The following is a 16,576-nucleotide window of genomic DNA, read 5'->3' as shown; positions in this document are numbered from 1 at the left end:
AATCTCCCCTAAACTAGGAAGAATAAATGAAAATTCTATTAATACTTAATTAATTGCTTTGTTATTCTTCATTTTATGTTATGTTATTCTTATTTATATTTCTTATTATGTTTTGTTTATTATTGTTTAAATAGAAAATAAGAATGAAATAAAGAATAAGAAATAATAACATAAATATGTTGATGTATTTTATCATTTCTTTATTTCTTTATTATTATTATTATTTCTATTATCTTATTCATTTGATTCATAATGAATTAATTCAATGAAATGATACAAATAATTTGTTTATTCATTTTATTTTATTTCTATTTTATTCTTTCTTTTATTATTAATTAAAAAAAAACACCCTCATTGGGTGTGAATATTTCAAATAAAATAAATCATCATTGAATTATTCCATTTTTAATTTACCATTTCATTCATTGGTAGATGAATGAAATGTTCATATTCTTCATTGATTTGTTTTCTACTCTTTTTTATTTCATTTGAATTACTATAATTCGTTTTGGTGTGAAAAGATTTGGATATTCTTTTCCATAAAGTGCTTTTGATATTCCTTTATATTCAAATGAATTTTGATAACAAAATGATTTTGTTTTATAATTTTCTTTATGAACAATAATATCATGTCCAAATCCAAATTCAAAATAACTATGTGATTGATTATATATTTTAAATGCATATCGTGGTTGTTTAATATCAAATTTCTTCATTCCTTTCATTCTTCCATTTGATTCTAATGAAAATACAAATGATTTTGAATCATATATCCACTCACCAGTTTTATCAATTTTCTCATTAACATATCCTCCAAATTTATTTCCTTCTCTGTCTTCAATAATAATTATTATATGTTCTTTATTCATTATTCTTTCTCCAAATACTGATGTATTTTTATTCCAATCATCTTTATTTGAATCAAATAGTATATTGAATACTTTTCTATCTTTCTCTCTTGCTCTTGTCTTTTCTTGTCTCATCCTTTCTTTTGCTTCATCTTCTCTCTTCTTTCTTTCTAAATAATCACTGTAATGCTTTCCCATTCTTCTTTCTTTTTATTAAATTCTGCTGTGATTTTATCTGTTTCTTTTGGTTTTCTGAATATTTTATCTTTCATTTTCATTTCTTCAATTGAAATGATTTTGTCTATTAGTTCATTTCGTGTTTTACTTAATGTTTCTTCGTCTGATTTACATTCTTGTATGGTTCTTGACATTTTATTCTTCATTATTTCTATTTGTTTGATTGTTTCTTGACTTTTTTCTATCACTATTTTTCTTCTTCTTTCTGTTTCATCAATTCTATCAAATATTCCTTCTCCTCTTTTAATTGCTTCTGAGTATTCTTCATTCTCTTTTATTTCAAATACTTCATTTTGAATACTTCCTAAATAATATTGATAATTCTTAGTAGTATCATCAATTGATTGTTGAATGTTTGGAAGTGTTTCTACTACTTCTTTAATTATTTGGTTTTTCTTGTTTATTAACTCTTCCATTTTAATTTAATTTGATATTTATAAATTCAAAATATGGATGTTTAAATAGTTAATACATTTTATTAACATCAAGTCAATCATTATTTTAACATCATTCTATTTTAAATAAATGTTATTTTTATCATTTTTACAATAACAATAAATATATAATAATATTAATAATATAATAATAATAAAATTATAATATTGTTATTTTCTATAATTAGCTTATATTTTGTATTTTTTCATTTTTTTTAATAAACAAAAAAATTGAAGAGAAGAAAATTCAATTTTGTTTTATTTTTATTATTTCATCGTTTGTGATTTGAATTTTCATATTTTAGCAATATTAATTCTAACAATTAATTTAATAAAGATAATAAATGATAAATAAAAATAAGATAATAAAAATAAGAATAAGAAAGAAAAGAGAAAAGAAATGAAATAATTATTATAAACACACAATGAATAAAAGAATAAAATGAATAAAGAATGAATGAAAATCAAATGATAAAATTACATTAAATAACAACATAATAGAAGAAATAAACATTGTTTAAATGTTAAAATATTTAATATGAGAAAATATTAATATTGATAATATTTTTGTTTTATTTATTGAAGATGAAATAATAAATAGTTTATCATATACTTTTCAGATGATTATAATTATTTAACAACATTATCATCCATTCTAATTAATAATTCATTAATAAACCAAAATATAATAATTGTGACTAAATTAAAAATTGTAATAATAAATAATTTTTTTAAAGCGTTGTGTAAAATTATTTATTCATTTTTTTAATCATAACATCACAAATTTATTTTTATTTAATTATGATTGTATTTCAAACTATTAATAAAAAACAAACTGTTATGTTAAATTATTGATAATTTTCTTCATTTTTTTAAATATTTTCTTATTCATTTATTTCCATTAAATTAACTGTAAATTTTTATGTAAAATTACATAAAAGCAGTATTAATAGAAAATTATTTTATAATAAAATAATGATTATGTAACAATCGATAAAATATTTATTTTTAAATTTATTTTGTTGTTTTTCGTTCAGATAAAAATATAATGTGAAGAATATTTATAAAAAAATGAAGAAAAGAAGTTATTTATTTCAAATGAAAATGAAAATGTTGTTACTAGTAAATAACTTCAATTCATCAAATGGATAAATAAATATTAACATTTTTAATTACTTTTAAACATTCACAAACTGAAACAAAATACAATCAATGAATAGTAAACAAATTAAATTGTTTGTTAAATGAAATATAAGTGATTGAAAAGTACGTTGTGTAATTTCAACATGAAGAAGAATGTTTTTAAAGAAAATAAATAATGGTATAAAATCAGAAACTAAAGAAACAAAAAGAGTCGCATGGAGAAAGTGATAGAAGAGATGCAATTATTATTGATAATCTTGTATTAAGAAGAAACAGAAAGAATAGGAAGAATGTATATAACCAAATAGTTGAATATATTTATCAACAAAAAGAAGTTCAAACAATTAACAATGTTTTGAATTTCAACCAAGATTTTTATAAAACAATAAAAGAATGAATATTTGCGACATGTTTGTATTACGTTGAACAAATGGTATTGTTCTATTCATAAAGAAATTTCTTGAAAAAAGAAGAAAAACAAACAAAAAATGAAGATGATATGTGTAATGTTATTAACCTCAATTAGTAAAGAAGAAGTTGAAAAGAAACATCAGTTATCAGAGTATTACTGAAGAACAAGATGAAAAACATACCCAAATAAACGAAAATAATAAAAAGAAATAAAAGAATGAAATACATTGGAGAAATTCATTGAATTAATTGTTGAATTGAAAGAATTGAAACTAAATAAATTGTTCTTTCCTAAAAAATAATACAATAATAAAAGAAAGAAATTAATAAATAAGACACTAAACTACTAAAATATTTTTCGACGATAAAAGAAGGTATAGAAATTGCTGCCAAGGAGGAACTAGAAAATAAATTGTCAACATTATTCATTATAAAGAAGAAATAATTAAAAAACAATAAGTATGTATAATAATGGAACGCTTTCAGAAAGAGTATGGGATATTATTTATACAAAACAGTTTGATGAAGTAAGTTTAAACCATTAAATAAACTAAATGAATTTTAGTTTAAATTTATTTTGCCAAAAAAAAAATAAAATAAAATAAAATAATTATAAATTATGATAAACAGAAAAGTTATGTTTTAAATAAACAATGAATTAAATAGAATAACTACCAAATGAAGAAGTTGATTAGTCTAAGAAATATGAATGTTACATTATATCTTATTCATTGAAATATTGATTATTTATCATTCATTATTTTATTTGATTTTATTTAAATTGAATTATTCTAATTAACATTCAGTTTATTACTTTATTAATATTAATTATTTATTAATGTGAAAAATACAACAAAGAGTCATTCTTCCTTGTTTATTTTATTTATTCGTATTCTATTACTTTTACATATTTCGTCTGTCTTGTTATTCACTGCTTTGTTTTGTGTTTTTGTTGATCACCTTCGTTGTTTTTTACTTTATTTCTCATCTCTTCTTTATATCTATATTCACACAAAACATTGTTTGTATTTCATAATTCATTGTAATTAAATATAAATAAATTTCATTGAATATGAATAATTGAAATGATTTTATAACAAAATGATTCATTTGAAGAAATTTAATTGATATCCATTGTTAATAAATAATCAAACAATTCCACTTTGTTATATTGTTTTGTATATTTTTAATTCTCATTTGATAAGTACAAATTCATTCGGAGAATCCGAAGTGAATTCTATTTACCAAGAATAAATAATTAAACTTAACATAACCACAATTCAACAATTTACAATTTGATTGATTAGTTCTCTGCTTTTATTATTTATTTGTATGTTGATAATGAAAAATAAATATTAATAAGTTTATTCTTAATCTGAATTGATGAAATGATGTGAAAACGATTTATTATTATCTTTTATATTGTTATATTCCTTCAAATAAAATGTCATTGAATCAATACTCTTTTTCTTTTAATAATCGATCTCTTTTTAATTTATTTTTCTTCATCTTGTTATTTTTATCCTTCTTCTTTATTCTTCATATTTTATCATTATTTTCTTTGTCTTTATCCACTTCATTATCAATTCTAAAAAAAATTGTTTCGTCAGAATTAATACAAATACAATCATGAATGAATTTAATAAGAAAAACAGAATAAGGAAGAAAGAATGAAATATACCCAAATAACGATATTACTTTAGAATATTGGAAATATTATATGAAACACAGGTGATATTAAATAAAGATAACTGGAAAATAAAACAAATCACATCGTGGAATGAAAGATATAGAAATTATGATAATGTCATAATAACAATAAATGAATTAAATTTAAGTATAATGAAAATAAGTAAGTGGAAATATTTATTGACAGAATATAAATGTCATAAAAGAAAAATATAAATGAAATATAAGTAATAAATAAAAAGAATAAAATGAGTCTAATAAATGATATGAATAATGTTGAATATTATAATAGTAGTTGATTGTATTTGAATAAAATAAATAAAGAATAGAATAAAGAAAATAGAGAAATAAAGAGATATCAAAAGAATTGAAATAATAAATTTGAGTCAATTGAATAAATCCATAAAGTATTATATTAAATATAGAATTGAAAATTGAAATAGACAATATTAAAGGAATTAAAAACTATGTTATTTAAAACATGATAAGTGTTATTAAAAATTAATTCTGTCACAAATAAACACATACTCCTTAGAGCTTCTAGAAGAAGACATACTGAATGAGATTAATCTCCACTAAGCCAGAAACAATAGAAACTAATTCCATTAATACTTAATTAATTGTTTTTTATTATTTAAATTTCAATTTTTCTCTTTAGGAGTCTAAGTTTATTTAATCAAACCATTGAAGTATTTTCATGCTATCAACTGTAAAAATTGAATCATTTGAACAAAAGTAATTTGTTCCTTTATCTGTTGGGTCAGTATAGTATTTCCAAAAACGTTCATTTGAAACTAAGAAGCTATTAAATACTCCAATGAATAAGAAGCCACTAACAGTTAAAATACCTTCATTGTCTAAATGAATTTTAAGGATTGGAGAAATAACCTTTCTTTTAAATTTCATTGGGTTGTGATATGGGTTGTTCAAAGAAAAAACAAAGTGATTAAAATCTTTTTTGGAATATTCTCCCATTTTTTTAGGAACAACTTCATGAAAAGAACCAAATACATTTCCATTCCAGTCTTTTATGATAATCATAATATTATTTCTTCCACAAATAGAACTCCAAATTTCTTGGTTTAAAAAAGACTTTTTCTCAGAGTCATAAATTACCAAATATTGACGTTTATGACAAAAAGATGATAATGTTGTTGTCATTAAATTAGATGGTTGATTTATTAGTAGTGTATTAATTTTATTTTGGTTTGTGTGTATTGATTTTTTATAAGACTCAACATCTTTTTCAATTTCTTGTTCAATTTCTTTCTGGGTTTTGGTTTCTTTTTGTTCTTTTTTAATGTATAATGTAGGAGTGACTTTTTGCTTAATGTTTTTTAATTTTTCTTGATAGTTGATTGATTCACATTGATGTTTTGTATTTTTTATTGTTGATTCTCCATAGAGATTAATATTTCCATAATTAACTATATTCATAACTAATACAGAGTTATTAGTGCTATGTTTCATTTGATTTTTTATGTTTCCTGTCATGATATCTCTTTAAAGTTTTTTTAAATTACAATTCTTTGTTCCTTTCAATAAAATAGATTTGTGTTATAGTTGAAAAACTTATTAAACAAAGAAAAAATTTATAAAAGAATTAAACAAAAAATGTTTTAAAACAATTAAATTAATTGAGTTTGATGTAGTTGATTTACTCAATAATTAGTATTTCATCATATTGAGAAATGAATGGATCACTTTCTTCATCACGTTTTATTTCTAATGAAATAAATTTTTTTTCAAACATTATCAATTAAATTATTCTTCATTTAACTTGTTATTTGACTTTTATTTTGGTTTTAATGATTATTAGAATAATTCATTCTTTCTATTGTTGTTTTATGATGAATATATCAATATCATTATAAATTTGATTAATTTTATTAATTATCAACAATTCCTTTTTTTTTGATAATACCAATACATTCATCTAAAAACTATGAACATTAAATATCTTTATCTGTTGGAAATTAAAAAATAATAAGCTATCAGTCTTAAATAAGCATTATCTTACTAAAAAAAATGAAATAACCAAAAAATAACTATTATTAAAAGATTTGAAGAAATTAAAAAGAATAGCAATAATTAAAATTACTAATTCATATAAATTTTTACTTTAAAAATTAGTTTAAATATAAATTAAAAATAAAAAAAAAATAGAAAAGTAATAGAACGAAGTTACTTGTAATATGTGGATGGAATTTCTTTCAAGTCATCTGGTAATTCTTTCATTTGTACTGCAAATCTTGATTGGACTTCTTTCAAAACTTTTTCATCTTCTTCAGTATCAATAAATGAAATAGCAACTCCTTTAGTTCCAAATCTTCCAGCTCTTCCTACTCTATGCAAGAATTGATCAGAGTCTAAAGCCATATCAAAGTTAACAACCAAATTAACTTTTTCAATATCAATACCTCTTCCACATAAATCAGTTGAAACTAAAATTCTACTTTCACCCTTTCTGAATCTCTCAAACTCTCTTTCTCTTAAATATTCTTCCATCCTACCATAAAGAATACCACATGGATATTTTTCTTTCTTCAATCTTTGAACAATAGCTTGACAACGTTCTTTACGATCAGCAAAAATAATAGCTTGATTGAAATCAATTTCATCTAATATTTCTCCTAATTTATCTTGCTTTTCCATGTCTTGTAATTTTTTACTATATAAGTGAAGTCCATGAAGGAATAACTTTTCTCCATCATCAATAAATACCTCAAATGGGTTCTTTAAATACTTACGACATAAGGCTTTATTTTGTTCAGAAATAGTTGCTGAAAACATCATCACTTGTTTATTCTTTGAAGAGCTCATAAACAATGACATGATATCAAGTTCAGACTTAGATGAAAGAATTTTATCACATTCATCAATAACAAAGGTATCAAGTTTACTAAGATCTAATGCCCCAGAATTATTTAAAGAAGCTAATCTTCCTGGTGTACCAACAATAATAGTTGGTTTTCTATTTTTTAAATCATCTACATCATTTGATTCTGGATTTCCTCCAATATAACTAGCTGTTTGAATGTCTTTACCAATTGACTCAACAAGTCTTTTTTTCATTCTATCAAATTCATTTTGAACTTGTCGAGCAAGTTCACGGGTATGACAAATAACAATGGCAGAAACATGATCCCCTAAGAATAACCCTTGGTTAAGAATTGATAATACAAAAACAGCTGTTTTACCCATACCTGATTTTGCTTGGCATAATATGTCTTGACGTAACAATGCCTTTGGAATTACTTGTGACTGAACTTCAGATGGATGTTCAAACCCACAATCAGTAATAGATTGCATAATTTCTTTTTTCAATCCCATTTCTTGAAATGAAACTGTACCGACATAAGTGTCTTTGTTTGATGGTTCAACTTGCATTTTAAATGTTTCAGATTGAACAAAATCAGGAATTTGCATTGTTGGGTCAGTCATTGGGGTTGTTTATATTTTTAAGTTTTATATTTTTTAAACCCCTCATATAAAAAAAAAACAAACCTTTTTTTTTTACTTTTTAGAAAAATTATGAAACACTATAAAAGGTTGAGGAATAAAAAACTAAGAAACATCACTTTATTGAGAATGAGTGAAGAGATTGTATCACAACTTAATTCTTTATTTGTTAAAGATGAAATAAATGATGTTGAATACGCTTCGTTGATTGATAATCTTATTCAATATAATGACCCAAGAACAAAAGAATATCAAATTTTTATTAAAAGTAATTTTTTGAAATTAATTAAACCATATGACATTGATGAATTTATTTCAAATTCAGATTATATTACTTCTGCAACAAAGGGAGCTTCATTGTTATTAGATAATCAAGAAAATGACTCTTCAAAATTTAGTACTATTCCATTAAAACGAGAAATATTAGTTTCTGATGAGATTCCTGTTATTAAAAAGAAACAAATTACCATTGATGATTCTGTTCCAAACCCACCTCAACCGAAAAGAATTCAAACTAAAAATGAGACAGGATTTCAAACGGCAGCAGAAAGGTTATATCAGGATGAAATTAGAAAAGGAAATAACCCACAAAAACCGAAGAAAAAATTTCAACCACCTTATAAAAAAGATAATATTCAAGAAAATAAGGAAAAACAAACTAAGATTAATAAACAAAAGAAAGGAGATGAAACAGAAGATTGGATAGAAGATGTAAATGGAGTACCATTAGATGATCCACGATTAATTAATAATGATCCTTCATTATTAACAAAGATAGTTCATGAGATTTTAGATAAATCTCCAAAAGTTACATGGGACGAAATAGCAGGATTAAAAAATGCCAAAAAAATTGTGCAAGAAGCAGTTATTTGGCCAATGTTACGACCTGATATTTTTACAGGACTAAGAGCACCACCAAAAGGATTATTATTATTTGGACCACCAGGGACTGGAAAAACAATGATTGGTAAAGCAATTGCAAGTCAAAGCAATGCTACTTTTTTTAATATATCAGCGTCTGCATTAACAAGTAAATGGATTGGAGAAGGAGAAAAATTAGTACGGGCACTCTTTGCTGTTGCATCATGTTATGAAAGAAGTGTTATTTTTATTGATGAAATAGATTCGTTGTTAAGTGCTCGAAGTGAAAGTGAACATGAATCAAGTAGAAGATTAAAAACAGAATTTTTAGTTAGATTAGATGGGGCAGGAACAGATGATGAAAGAATTTTAGTTGTTGGAGCAACAAATAGACCACAAGAAATAGACGAAGCAGCAAGAAGAAGGTTAGTAAAGCGATTGTATATTCCATTACCAGACATTGAAGCACGAATGACATTAGTTAAGACATTATTAAATAAAGTAAAAAATGAAGTAAGTGAAGAAGACATTAAAATTATTGGAGAGAAAACTAATGGTTATTCTGGAAGTGATATGAAAGAACTTGTTAAAGATGCTGCATATGGACCAATTCGAGAACTTAATTCATTACAAATGAATATTATTGATGTAGATACTTCTCAAGTTCGACCGGTTCAATTAAAAGATTTTATTGATTCATTGAAAACAATAAGACCATCAGTTTCACAAGATGATTTAGTGGAATATATAGATTGGAATAATAAATATGGAAGTGTAAGTTCTTAAATGTACTATTTTTATAATAACCATTTTTTTGGTATTTTTTAAAAATAAAGAAATAATTCATAATTGAAAATCTAGAAAAAAAAAAGAACTAACAAGAATAAAAAGATCTGTTATAATGATTGAACTGTTTGTTCTTTAATAAAGATAAAAGAAGTTATTAACACTCATTATTCAGTACTCCAATTCAATATAGTAAAGGAAAAAAAGGAAAATTTAATGAAGGAAGTATTTCATTAATTAATAATAAAATTATATGTTTAAAAAAAGAAAAAGAGGAATTTACAATTGATATTCAAAAATCAGTTTTAATTAGAAATGGAGATTTAATGAAAAAACTTGAAGAACAACAAGTTAATAAATCATTTCAAATAAATACTGAAAAAGAAAATTATATTTTTTTATTTAATGATTTTGGAAAATTTATTAATTGGTTAACACAACTTGGATTAAATATGAAAATTAGTGGAACATATGGATATCCACTTCGTGTAGCATGTTTAAAATCAGGATGGAGATATCCTGTTCCATTTTTTAGAAGTATTCAATATTTAAGATATAATGGAGGAATTACCACTGAAGGAATTTTTAGAGTTTCACCAAGTAGAGATGAAATGATGGCTGTTAAAAAAATATTAGAGTCAGATACAACTTCTCAACCAATTGATTTTGGAAATGTTCGTATTGCATCAGCTGTTTGTAAAAATTATTTATCTTCTTTGGATGATCCAATTATTCCATATTTTAGATATGATGAATTTGTTAAGTGTGGTAGATGTGTTGATAAAAAAGAACGTATTAAACAATTAAGAAAATTTGTTGAAAGTCTTCCATCAATCAATAAAAATTGTTTATGGTATTTGATTGATTTTTTACACTTAATCTCAATCAATAAAGCTATTAATTTAATGGGACCAATGAATCTTGCAGTTTGTTTTGGACCTGCTTGTGTTAGAAATCCAGATTTAACATGGGAACAAAGTGCTAATGATCTAAACTTAATTCAAAATGCATTTGAATTAATGATTGAATCTTATGAACAAATATTCAAACATATTAAAGAAGAAAATGAAATGATCTAAAAAGAAATGTAATGAATTTATTATTTTTTTAATTTGATTTAAGAAGAGAAAGATCTAAAGAACCCATTAGTTGTGGAATGTGATGATTAATATAACATTCATTAAATGTTTGTTCTGGTGCAGAGAAACTAAAACGAACATAAACATCTGGGTTTTTGAAATAAACATATTTTATCATACATTTTACTTCATCATTTTGAATTTTAGTCTTACAAATATCACACCAACAATCATATTTTCCATATTTCTCAGTTTTTTGAGAAATCATTTGAGTCGTTTTTTGATTTTTTAAATTTAATCGTTCCATATTAATAATATCTAATCCTGTCTCTTTTGGAATTCCTGTTAATGGAGTTACATTAATAAAAAATCTACAAATTGCCTGTTTATCAATAAACATTGATGGAAGAATATCACTAATTAAACCATATTCATCAGCTGAATTAATTGGTAGGAAAGATGGAGAAAGAGAAATACTATATTCAGGATTAAAATGAAGATATAATGGAAATTTATCTTTTAAAATTAATTGTTCATGACTATAATTTGAAAGAATAAGAGTAAATAATGGAGTTATATTTGCATTTTCATGAAGTAACCCAAACCATACTGAATAGAATGCATTATTATATTGATGATAAGCAAGATAATGATTTTTAACTCCATAAATATTATTTGGTGAAATAAATGAAAGGATTATCCATGAAATAGAATTACAATTTAAAGTAATAGATGTTGTTTGAATTGATCCCCACATTTGTTCAATTCTTTTTTTAAATATTTTTTCTGATGAAACAATATCTTTTCCAAAACTAAGATTAATTGTATTGATAATATCATCATCATAAATTTGAATTGTTCCTGTATAAAATACACCATTTCTTTTAAAATGATTTGGAACTCTAACTTTAAAATCTTCTTTATATATTGTTTGAGTTACAACTCCATTAAGTATTAATTTATGTGATTGTTTAACATTAGAAAGATCAATTCCTTTAAGAATTTCTGTAAGTTCATCAAATGAAATAAAAGTAGTTGACATTAATTCAAAGAAAACTTTATTATATTCAAAAAATAAAATTCCCATTTTTGCTTCTTGTGTTTGTTTTGAATAAAAGAAAACCTTTAACTTAAAAGGTATTATAATATCTTTCCATTCCCCAATAACTGAAAGAGAATCATTAGGTCCCATAAATCCAAAACTTTGAAGTTCATTTATAATAATATCATTAACTGTTTCTTTAATTGATATATTTCTAACTTGAAGAAAAAAATTTTCGTTTTCATGAATAAAGCGATATTGTTCTGTTAAAGATTGTTCACCTCCTTCAATTGTAAATTCATCATTATAAGTAAATGTGTAAGAGAATAATTTTGACAATAACTTTTTTACCATTTAGTAAATGTTCAAAATATTGAATTTTTAGTTTTTAATAAATAAAAAGATGAAGATAAAAAAATAAAATTACTAAAAAGATTGGTCCTTGAATAGACCCTCCAAAAATTCCTTCATCTTCAGTAAATCTACTAACACGGTTATCTTTAGTAAAAGGCGAAAGATAAGATCGATTTTGTTAGTAGTGAAGATTACTAATTCTTTATTTCAATTATTTAATTTAATAAATATTATTTTTCTTTTTAAAAAATTATGGGTTTTTATCTATATTTTTTTTTTACGTTTTAATTATTTGTGATTATTTAAAAATATAATACTAATCTAAAAAAATATTATCTCATCTTAAAAATATAAAAAGATAAATGGCAGAAGAACTTATTCAACAATTAAAAGAAAATGAAAAGGGTTACATTGATGATATTTATAAAAATCATTCTCATCAACAAATTGAAAATACTACATTACAACAATTAAAAGGATTTCTTGCTGATAAGTCTGATGAATTAAAACAAGCTGTTTATGATAATTACCAAGAATTTTTAGCTATTACTAGAAGACTAGAAGAAATTGAACAAGACTTTATGACAATTCATACACAATTTAATGCTATAGGAACTGAACTTGATGAATTAAATCAACATTATGCAACTGAAATGAGAGAACAACAATCTAAATTAGATAAATTAATTACAGAACGATCTTCATTTCTTAATATTTCTAATTCATTAAATAATGAAAATAATGATATGACTAGTAAAATACCACAACTTAGAAATGATATTAAATATATATTAGATGCACCAAGTTTACTTCAAGTATATCTCTCACAATGGAATTTTGATGAGTGTATTAAAATTCATGATAACGTTAGACATTTACTTAATAAAAATAATGATTTAAAAAATGTATTAAAAGGACATGTTGCATTAGACCAATTTGAAGAAATGATTGATCATATTGTAGATAAATTAAAAAAGAGATTATTTGATTTATCTTTATCATCTCGTCAAACAGTCGTAATTATTAATCATTTAAAAAAGGTAACAAATGAAGAAAAAGCTATGTTAATTTTCTTAGATGCAAGAACAAAAACAGCAAAAGAAAGAATTGAAAGAGAACTTCATTCTGAAAACTTAAGTTTAGTTACTCAAAATGTTTGTTCATTTGCATTTCCATTAATTAAATCTACACATAGTGTATTTGTTACTTCATTTCCAGTTGCTCCAACATCATGTTTTGCATCATGGAATATTTCCTTAATAAATTTTGTAATGAATAGTTTAGAAAAGAAAATTGCAAATAAAGAAGTTAAACAAAATTCAATTAAAGTTGATTGTGTTGATAAAATTATAACATTATATGATATTGTTCCTCAAGAACTTTCATTAGTATTTATTGTAAGAAAATATTTATCTAATATTGTTCGAAGTTTATCTAAATCAAAAGATGAAATTGATCCTAAAATGATTCAAAAATTAACAAGTCATGGATTTGGTTTTCCATTCTAATTTCACTTTACTTCTTTTAAAAAAAGTTTTGATTTTTTTTTATAAAAATTTATTAAATTATTCATCTTCACCTCCAAGCATATGATATTGTTCAATATAATTAGGGTCTTCTCCATCTGAATAATCTTCATCTTCACTTTCTTTTTGTTTTATTCTTTCTTCAAGTATATGGATTTGAATTAAATTATAAGAGATGTAACAAATTAAAATAATTATGAGTATAGAAATAATGAAAAACAGAAGAACAACGATATTATTCATAAATTTTTTTTTGAGTTATTTTTTTTAAGAAAAAAAAAGGGTTTATATGAAAACAAAAATCTTTTAAGAATCTAATTGAAGAATGAAATTAACATTCAATGGAAGTGATAGTTTAAATAATGTTTATTCAAGTATTGAAGAAGTTTATAAACTTGTTAATAAAAATGATTGGTATCAATTAGATAAAAAAGTATGGGATAATATGGAAAGTAGTGATAAAGGAATGGTTGATGGATATACCAAATTAATTCCAATAGATGAAAGTAATAGTCATACTTTTTTAAGAAATATATTAATTAAAATGAATTGTAATATTGAAGATTGTTTAGATCTTGGAGGTGGAGTTGGAAGAGTTACAAAAGATGTATTATCTCGTTATTATAAACATATTGACGTAGCTGATCAATGTTTAGTTCATGTTAATAAAGCAAAAGAATTAAAAGAAATACTTCCATCATTTAATGATGCATTTGTTTGTGATATGCAAAATTTACAATTAAATAAACAATATGATTGTATTTGGATTCAATGGTCAATTCTTTATTTAAGAGATGATGATTTAATTGATATGCTAAAAAAATGTAAACAACATTTAAAAGAAGGTGGAATAATTATTATAAAAGAAAATGTTGGAACTGATGGATTTTATTGGGATCGTTCTGATAATTCTTTAATGAGAACAGTTGAACATATGACTCATTTATTTGCACAATCAGGACTACAAACATTACAAATTAGAAAAGACTTAAATTACCCAACACAATTTTATCCACTTTATGCTTTTCTTCTTCAATAATCAAAAAAGCGATTTTTTATTATTATTATTTTTTCATTTTACTTGCAAATGCTTTCCAACTATTTTTTTTTGTTTCTAAATCCTCTTCTTCTTTTTGTTGTCTAAATTATTTAAATATTAAATTGTTTAAATAAATAAACAAAAAAAAAAACAAACTTCATAAGAGATTTTAACTGATGTCTTTTTTTTCTTTTAAGTAATAAATCTTTTTCAGTGTCATTAGGTTTTGGTTTTGTCCATTTAGGTAATTCAGTAATTGTTTTTTTAGGAAGTTTTCTAATTTTAATTTTAGAAGTATTTATACTTGATAATTGTACTGAGTTAATGTCACTAAATGGTTTAATTTTGTCTAATGAAACAAGTTGATTATCACGAGGACCAAATCTGACCCAATACATTTGATTATTTGATGGTCTTGTAATCATTGCAGCAAACCATCCATTATCTCTTTGACTCCATGCAATAACTTGGTCATTTGGTTTAAAGTAAATGGTTTTTGTTTCATTTGTATTATTAGAAGAACTGTTGTTTGTTAGTTTTAATTCTTCTTTTGAAGATAAGATTGTCAAACGGTATTGTTCTAATTGTTTTTTCAATGTGTTGAGTGTTGTTTCTGCTTCTTTCTTTAATGAAAGAATTTCTTCATTTGTTGAGTCTTCAACTAATAATTCATTAAGGTCTTTTAAGTCTAATTCTTGTTGAGTGATTGCGTTTTCTAATTGTTCAATTTGTTCCATTTATTTTTTTTTAGTTTTAGTTTTTATTTTTTTATTTTTTTATAGTTATTCTATAAATTGAAAGTTGCATGTTAGAAATATCACTAACATTACAATAAATCAAAGCATTGAATTATCAGTTATAATACGATTGTGACGTTGGATTTAATTAGAAAATATATTATTCATTCCTACATGCATGAAAGTGATTATTATTTATGATGATGAAATTTCATTTATTATACCAGAAGAATGAGTATTTATAAAGAAGGTATATTATTTACTTGTTGGGGGAGGGGTGAAAGATATTTGATAATGAATAGTTTAAATTGAACATATGAGTATTATCAAAGGAAAAGGGTATATTGGGGATGGTTAATAATGAAAGAAATTAATCATAATAATACAGTAGTAATGGTATATTCATTCATTACAAAATAAGAAAATAAAGAATAAAGAGGTTTTAATCTTCATTAAACTTCAAACAAAGATAAGATAGTTCCTTAAATGAAGAATAAGTAAGTTAAGGAAGTTTGAAATGATACTAATTTAAAGAAAATAATGTAAGTTTGAAGAACCTGAAACATTCACTTCTCAACATGATGAAAAGCTAATGAATAAATGATGAAAAAATATTCTTATGATATAACGAAGTGGTTATTCCTTGATGAACAAAGAAGAATAGAAAATAAAAGTAATACCACTTAATTAATCATTTTTTATTTTTATTAATATTGGTTGTAGTTATTCTATTATCATTGATGTATTTTCATAAAACAATGATATTTAGGGTTCTATTTGTTCGCTATTATTCTAATTTTGTTCAAAATATTCTTTCCATCGTAAACCGAAAAGAAATAAAACATGAAAAGATTAAATAAAAGAGAAATTAAAAAACAAATTACTTCAAAAAAGATAAAATTGAAAAAAGTTCTATAGAGATAATTAC

At 23.2% G+C, this 16,576-nt stretch overlaps 8 protein-coding genes across 8 annotated transcripts, besides 5 other annotated features; 4 read left to right on the top strand and 4 right to left on the bottom strand.

Moving 5' to 3' along the window:
* Positions 1 to 2: 2 nt before the first annotated feature.
* Positions 3 to 65: a repeat region.
* A 4,613-nt stretch (positions 66 to 4,678) lies between these two features.
* Positions 4,679 to 4,936: a repeat region.
* Positions 4,937 to 4,980: 44 nt separating this feature from the next.
* Positions 4,981 to 5,392: a repeat region.
* A 42-nt stretch (positions 5,393 to 5,434) lies between these two features.
* On the bottom strand, positions 5,435 to 6,256 carry EHI_036910 (uncharacterized protein; the record flags this gene model as incomplete). Its single annotated transcript, XM_001914087.1, has 1 exon — positions 5,435 to 6,256. One exon carries the CDS (start codon positions 6,254 to 6,256, stop codon positions 5,435 to 5,437), a length of 822 nt encoding a protein of 273 aa, XP_001914122.1.
* Positions 6,257 to 6,433: 177 nt separating this feature from the next.
* Positions 6,434 to 6,627: a repeat region.
* A 319-nt stretch (positions 6,628 to 6,946) lies between these two features.
* EHI_036900 (DEAD/DEAH box helicase, putative) lies at positions 6,947 to 8,206 on the bottom strand (the record flags this gene model as incomplete). The annotated part of the gene is made up of 1 exon (XM_644546.1): positions 6,947 to 8,206. One exon carries the CDS (start codon positions 8,204 to 8,206, stop codon positions 6,947 to 6,949), a length of 1,260 nt encoding a protein of 419 aa, XP_649638.1.
* Positions 8,207 to 8,353: 147 nt separating this feature from the next.
* EHI_036890 (ATPase, Vps4 oligomerization domain containing protein) lies at positions 8,354 to 9,871 on the top strand (the record flags this gene model as incomplete). The annotated part of the gene is made up of 1 exon (XM_644545.1): positions 8,354 to 9,871. The coding sequence occupies one exon, from the start codon at positions 8,354 to 8,356 to the stop codon at positions 9,869 to 9,871; it is 1,518 nt and encodes a 505-aa protein (XP_649637.1).
* A 115-nt stretch (positions 9,872 to 9,986) lies between these two features.
* On the top strand, positions 9,987 to 10,950 carry EHI_036880 (RhoGAP domain containing protein; the record flags this gene model as incomplete). Its single annotated transcript, XM_644544.2, has 2 exons — positions 9,987 to 9,997; positions 10,047 to 10,950. The coding sequence occupies 2 exons, from the start codon at positions 9,987 to 9,989 to the stop codon at positions 10,948 to 10,950; spliced, it is 915 nt and encodes a 304-aa protein (XP_649636.2).
* Positions 10,951 to 10,978: 28 nt separating this feature from the next.
* EHI_036870 (uncharacterized protein) lies at positions 10,979 to 12,346 on the bottom strand (the record flags this gene model as incomplete). The annotated part of the gene is made up of 1 exon (XM_644543.1): positions 10,979 to 12,346. The coding sequence occupies one exon, from the start codon at positions 12,344 to 12,346 to the stop codon at positions 10,979 to 10,981; it is 1,368 nt and encodes a 455-aa protein (XP_649635.1).
* A 362-nt stretch (positions 12,347 to 12,708) lies between these two features.
* Positions 12,709 to 13,854, top strand: EHI_036860 (uncharacterized protein; the record flags this gene model as incomplete). The annotated part of the gene is made up of 1 exon (XM_644542.1): positions 12,709 to 13,854. One exon carries the CDS (start codon positions 12,709 to 12,711, stop codon positions 13,852 to 13,854), a length of 1,146 nt encoding a protein of 381 aa, XP_649634.1.
* Positions 13,855 to 14,197: 343 nt separating this feature from the next.
* EHI_036850 (uncharacterized protein) lies at positions 14,198 to 14,911 on the top strand (the record flags this gene model as incomplete). The annotated part of the gene is made up of 1 exon (XM_644540.1): positions 14,198 to 14,911. The coding sequence occupies one exon, from the start codon at positions 14,198 to 14,200 to the stop codon at positions 14,909 to 14,911; it is 714 nt and encodes a 237-aa protein (XP_649632.1).
* A 25-nt stretch (positions 14,912 to 14,936) lies between these two features.
* Positions 14,937 to 15,648, bottom strand: EHI_036840 (uncharacterized protein; the record flags this gene model as incomplete). Its single annotated transcript, XM_644539.1, has 2 exons — positions 14,937 to 15,012; positions 15,068 to 15,648. The coding sequence occupies 2 exons, from the start codon at positions 15,646 to 15,648 to the stop codon at positions 14,937 to 14,939; spliced, it is 657 nt and encodes a 218-aa protein (XP_649631.1).
* Positions 15,649 to 15,822: 174 nt separating this feature from the next.
* Positions 15,823 to 16,248: a repeat region.
* Positions 16,249 to 16,576: the final 328 nt, after the last annotated feature.

This window comes from Entamoeba histolytica, genomic scaffold (assembly GCF_000208925.1).
Source record: "Entamoeba histolytica HM-1:IMSS scf_1104750516821 genomic scaffold, whole genome shotgun sequence".
Lineage (NCBI taxonomy): Eukaryota > Evosea > Mastigamoebida > Endamoebidae > Entamoeba > Entamoeba histolytica.
Note: the sequence above shows the minus strand (reverse complement) of the source record. Positions and strands in the feature narration are given on the sequence as shown.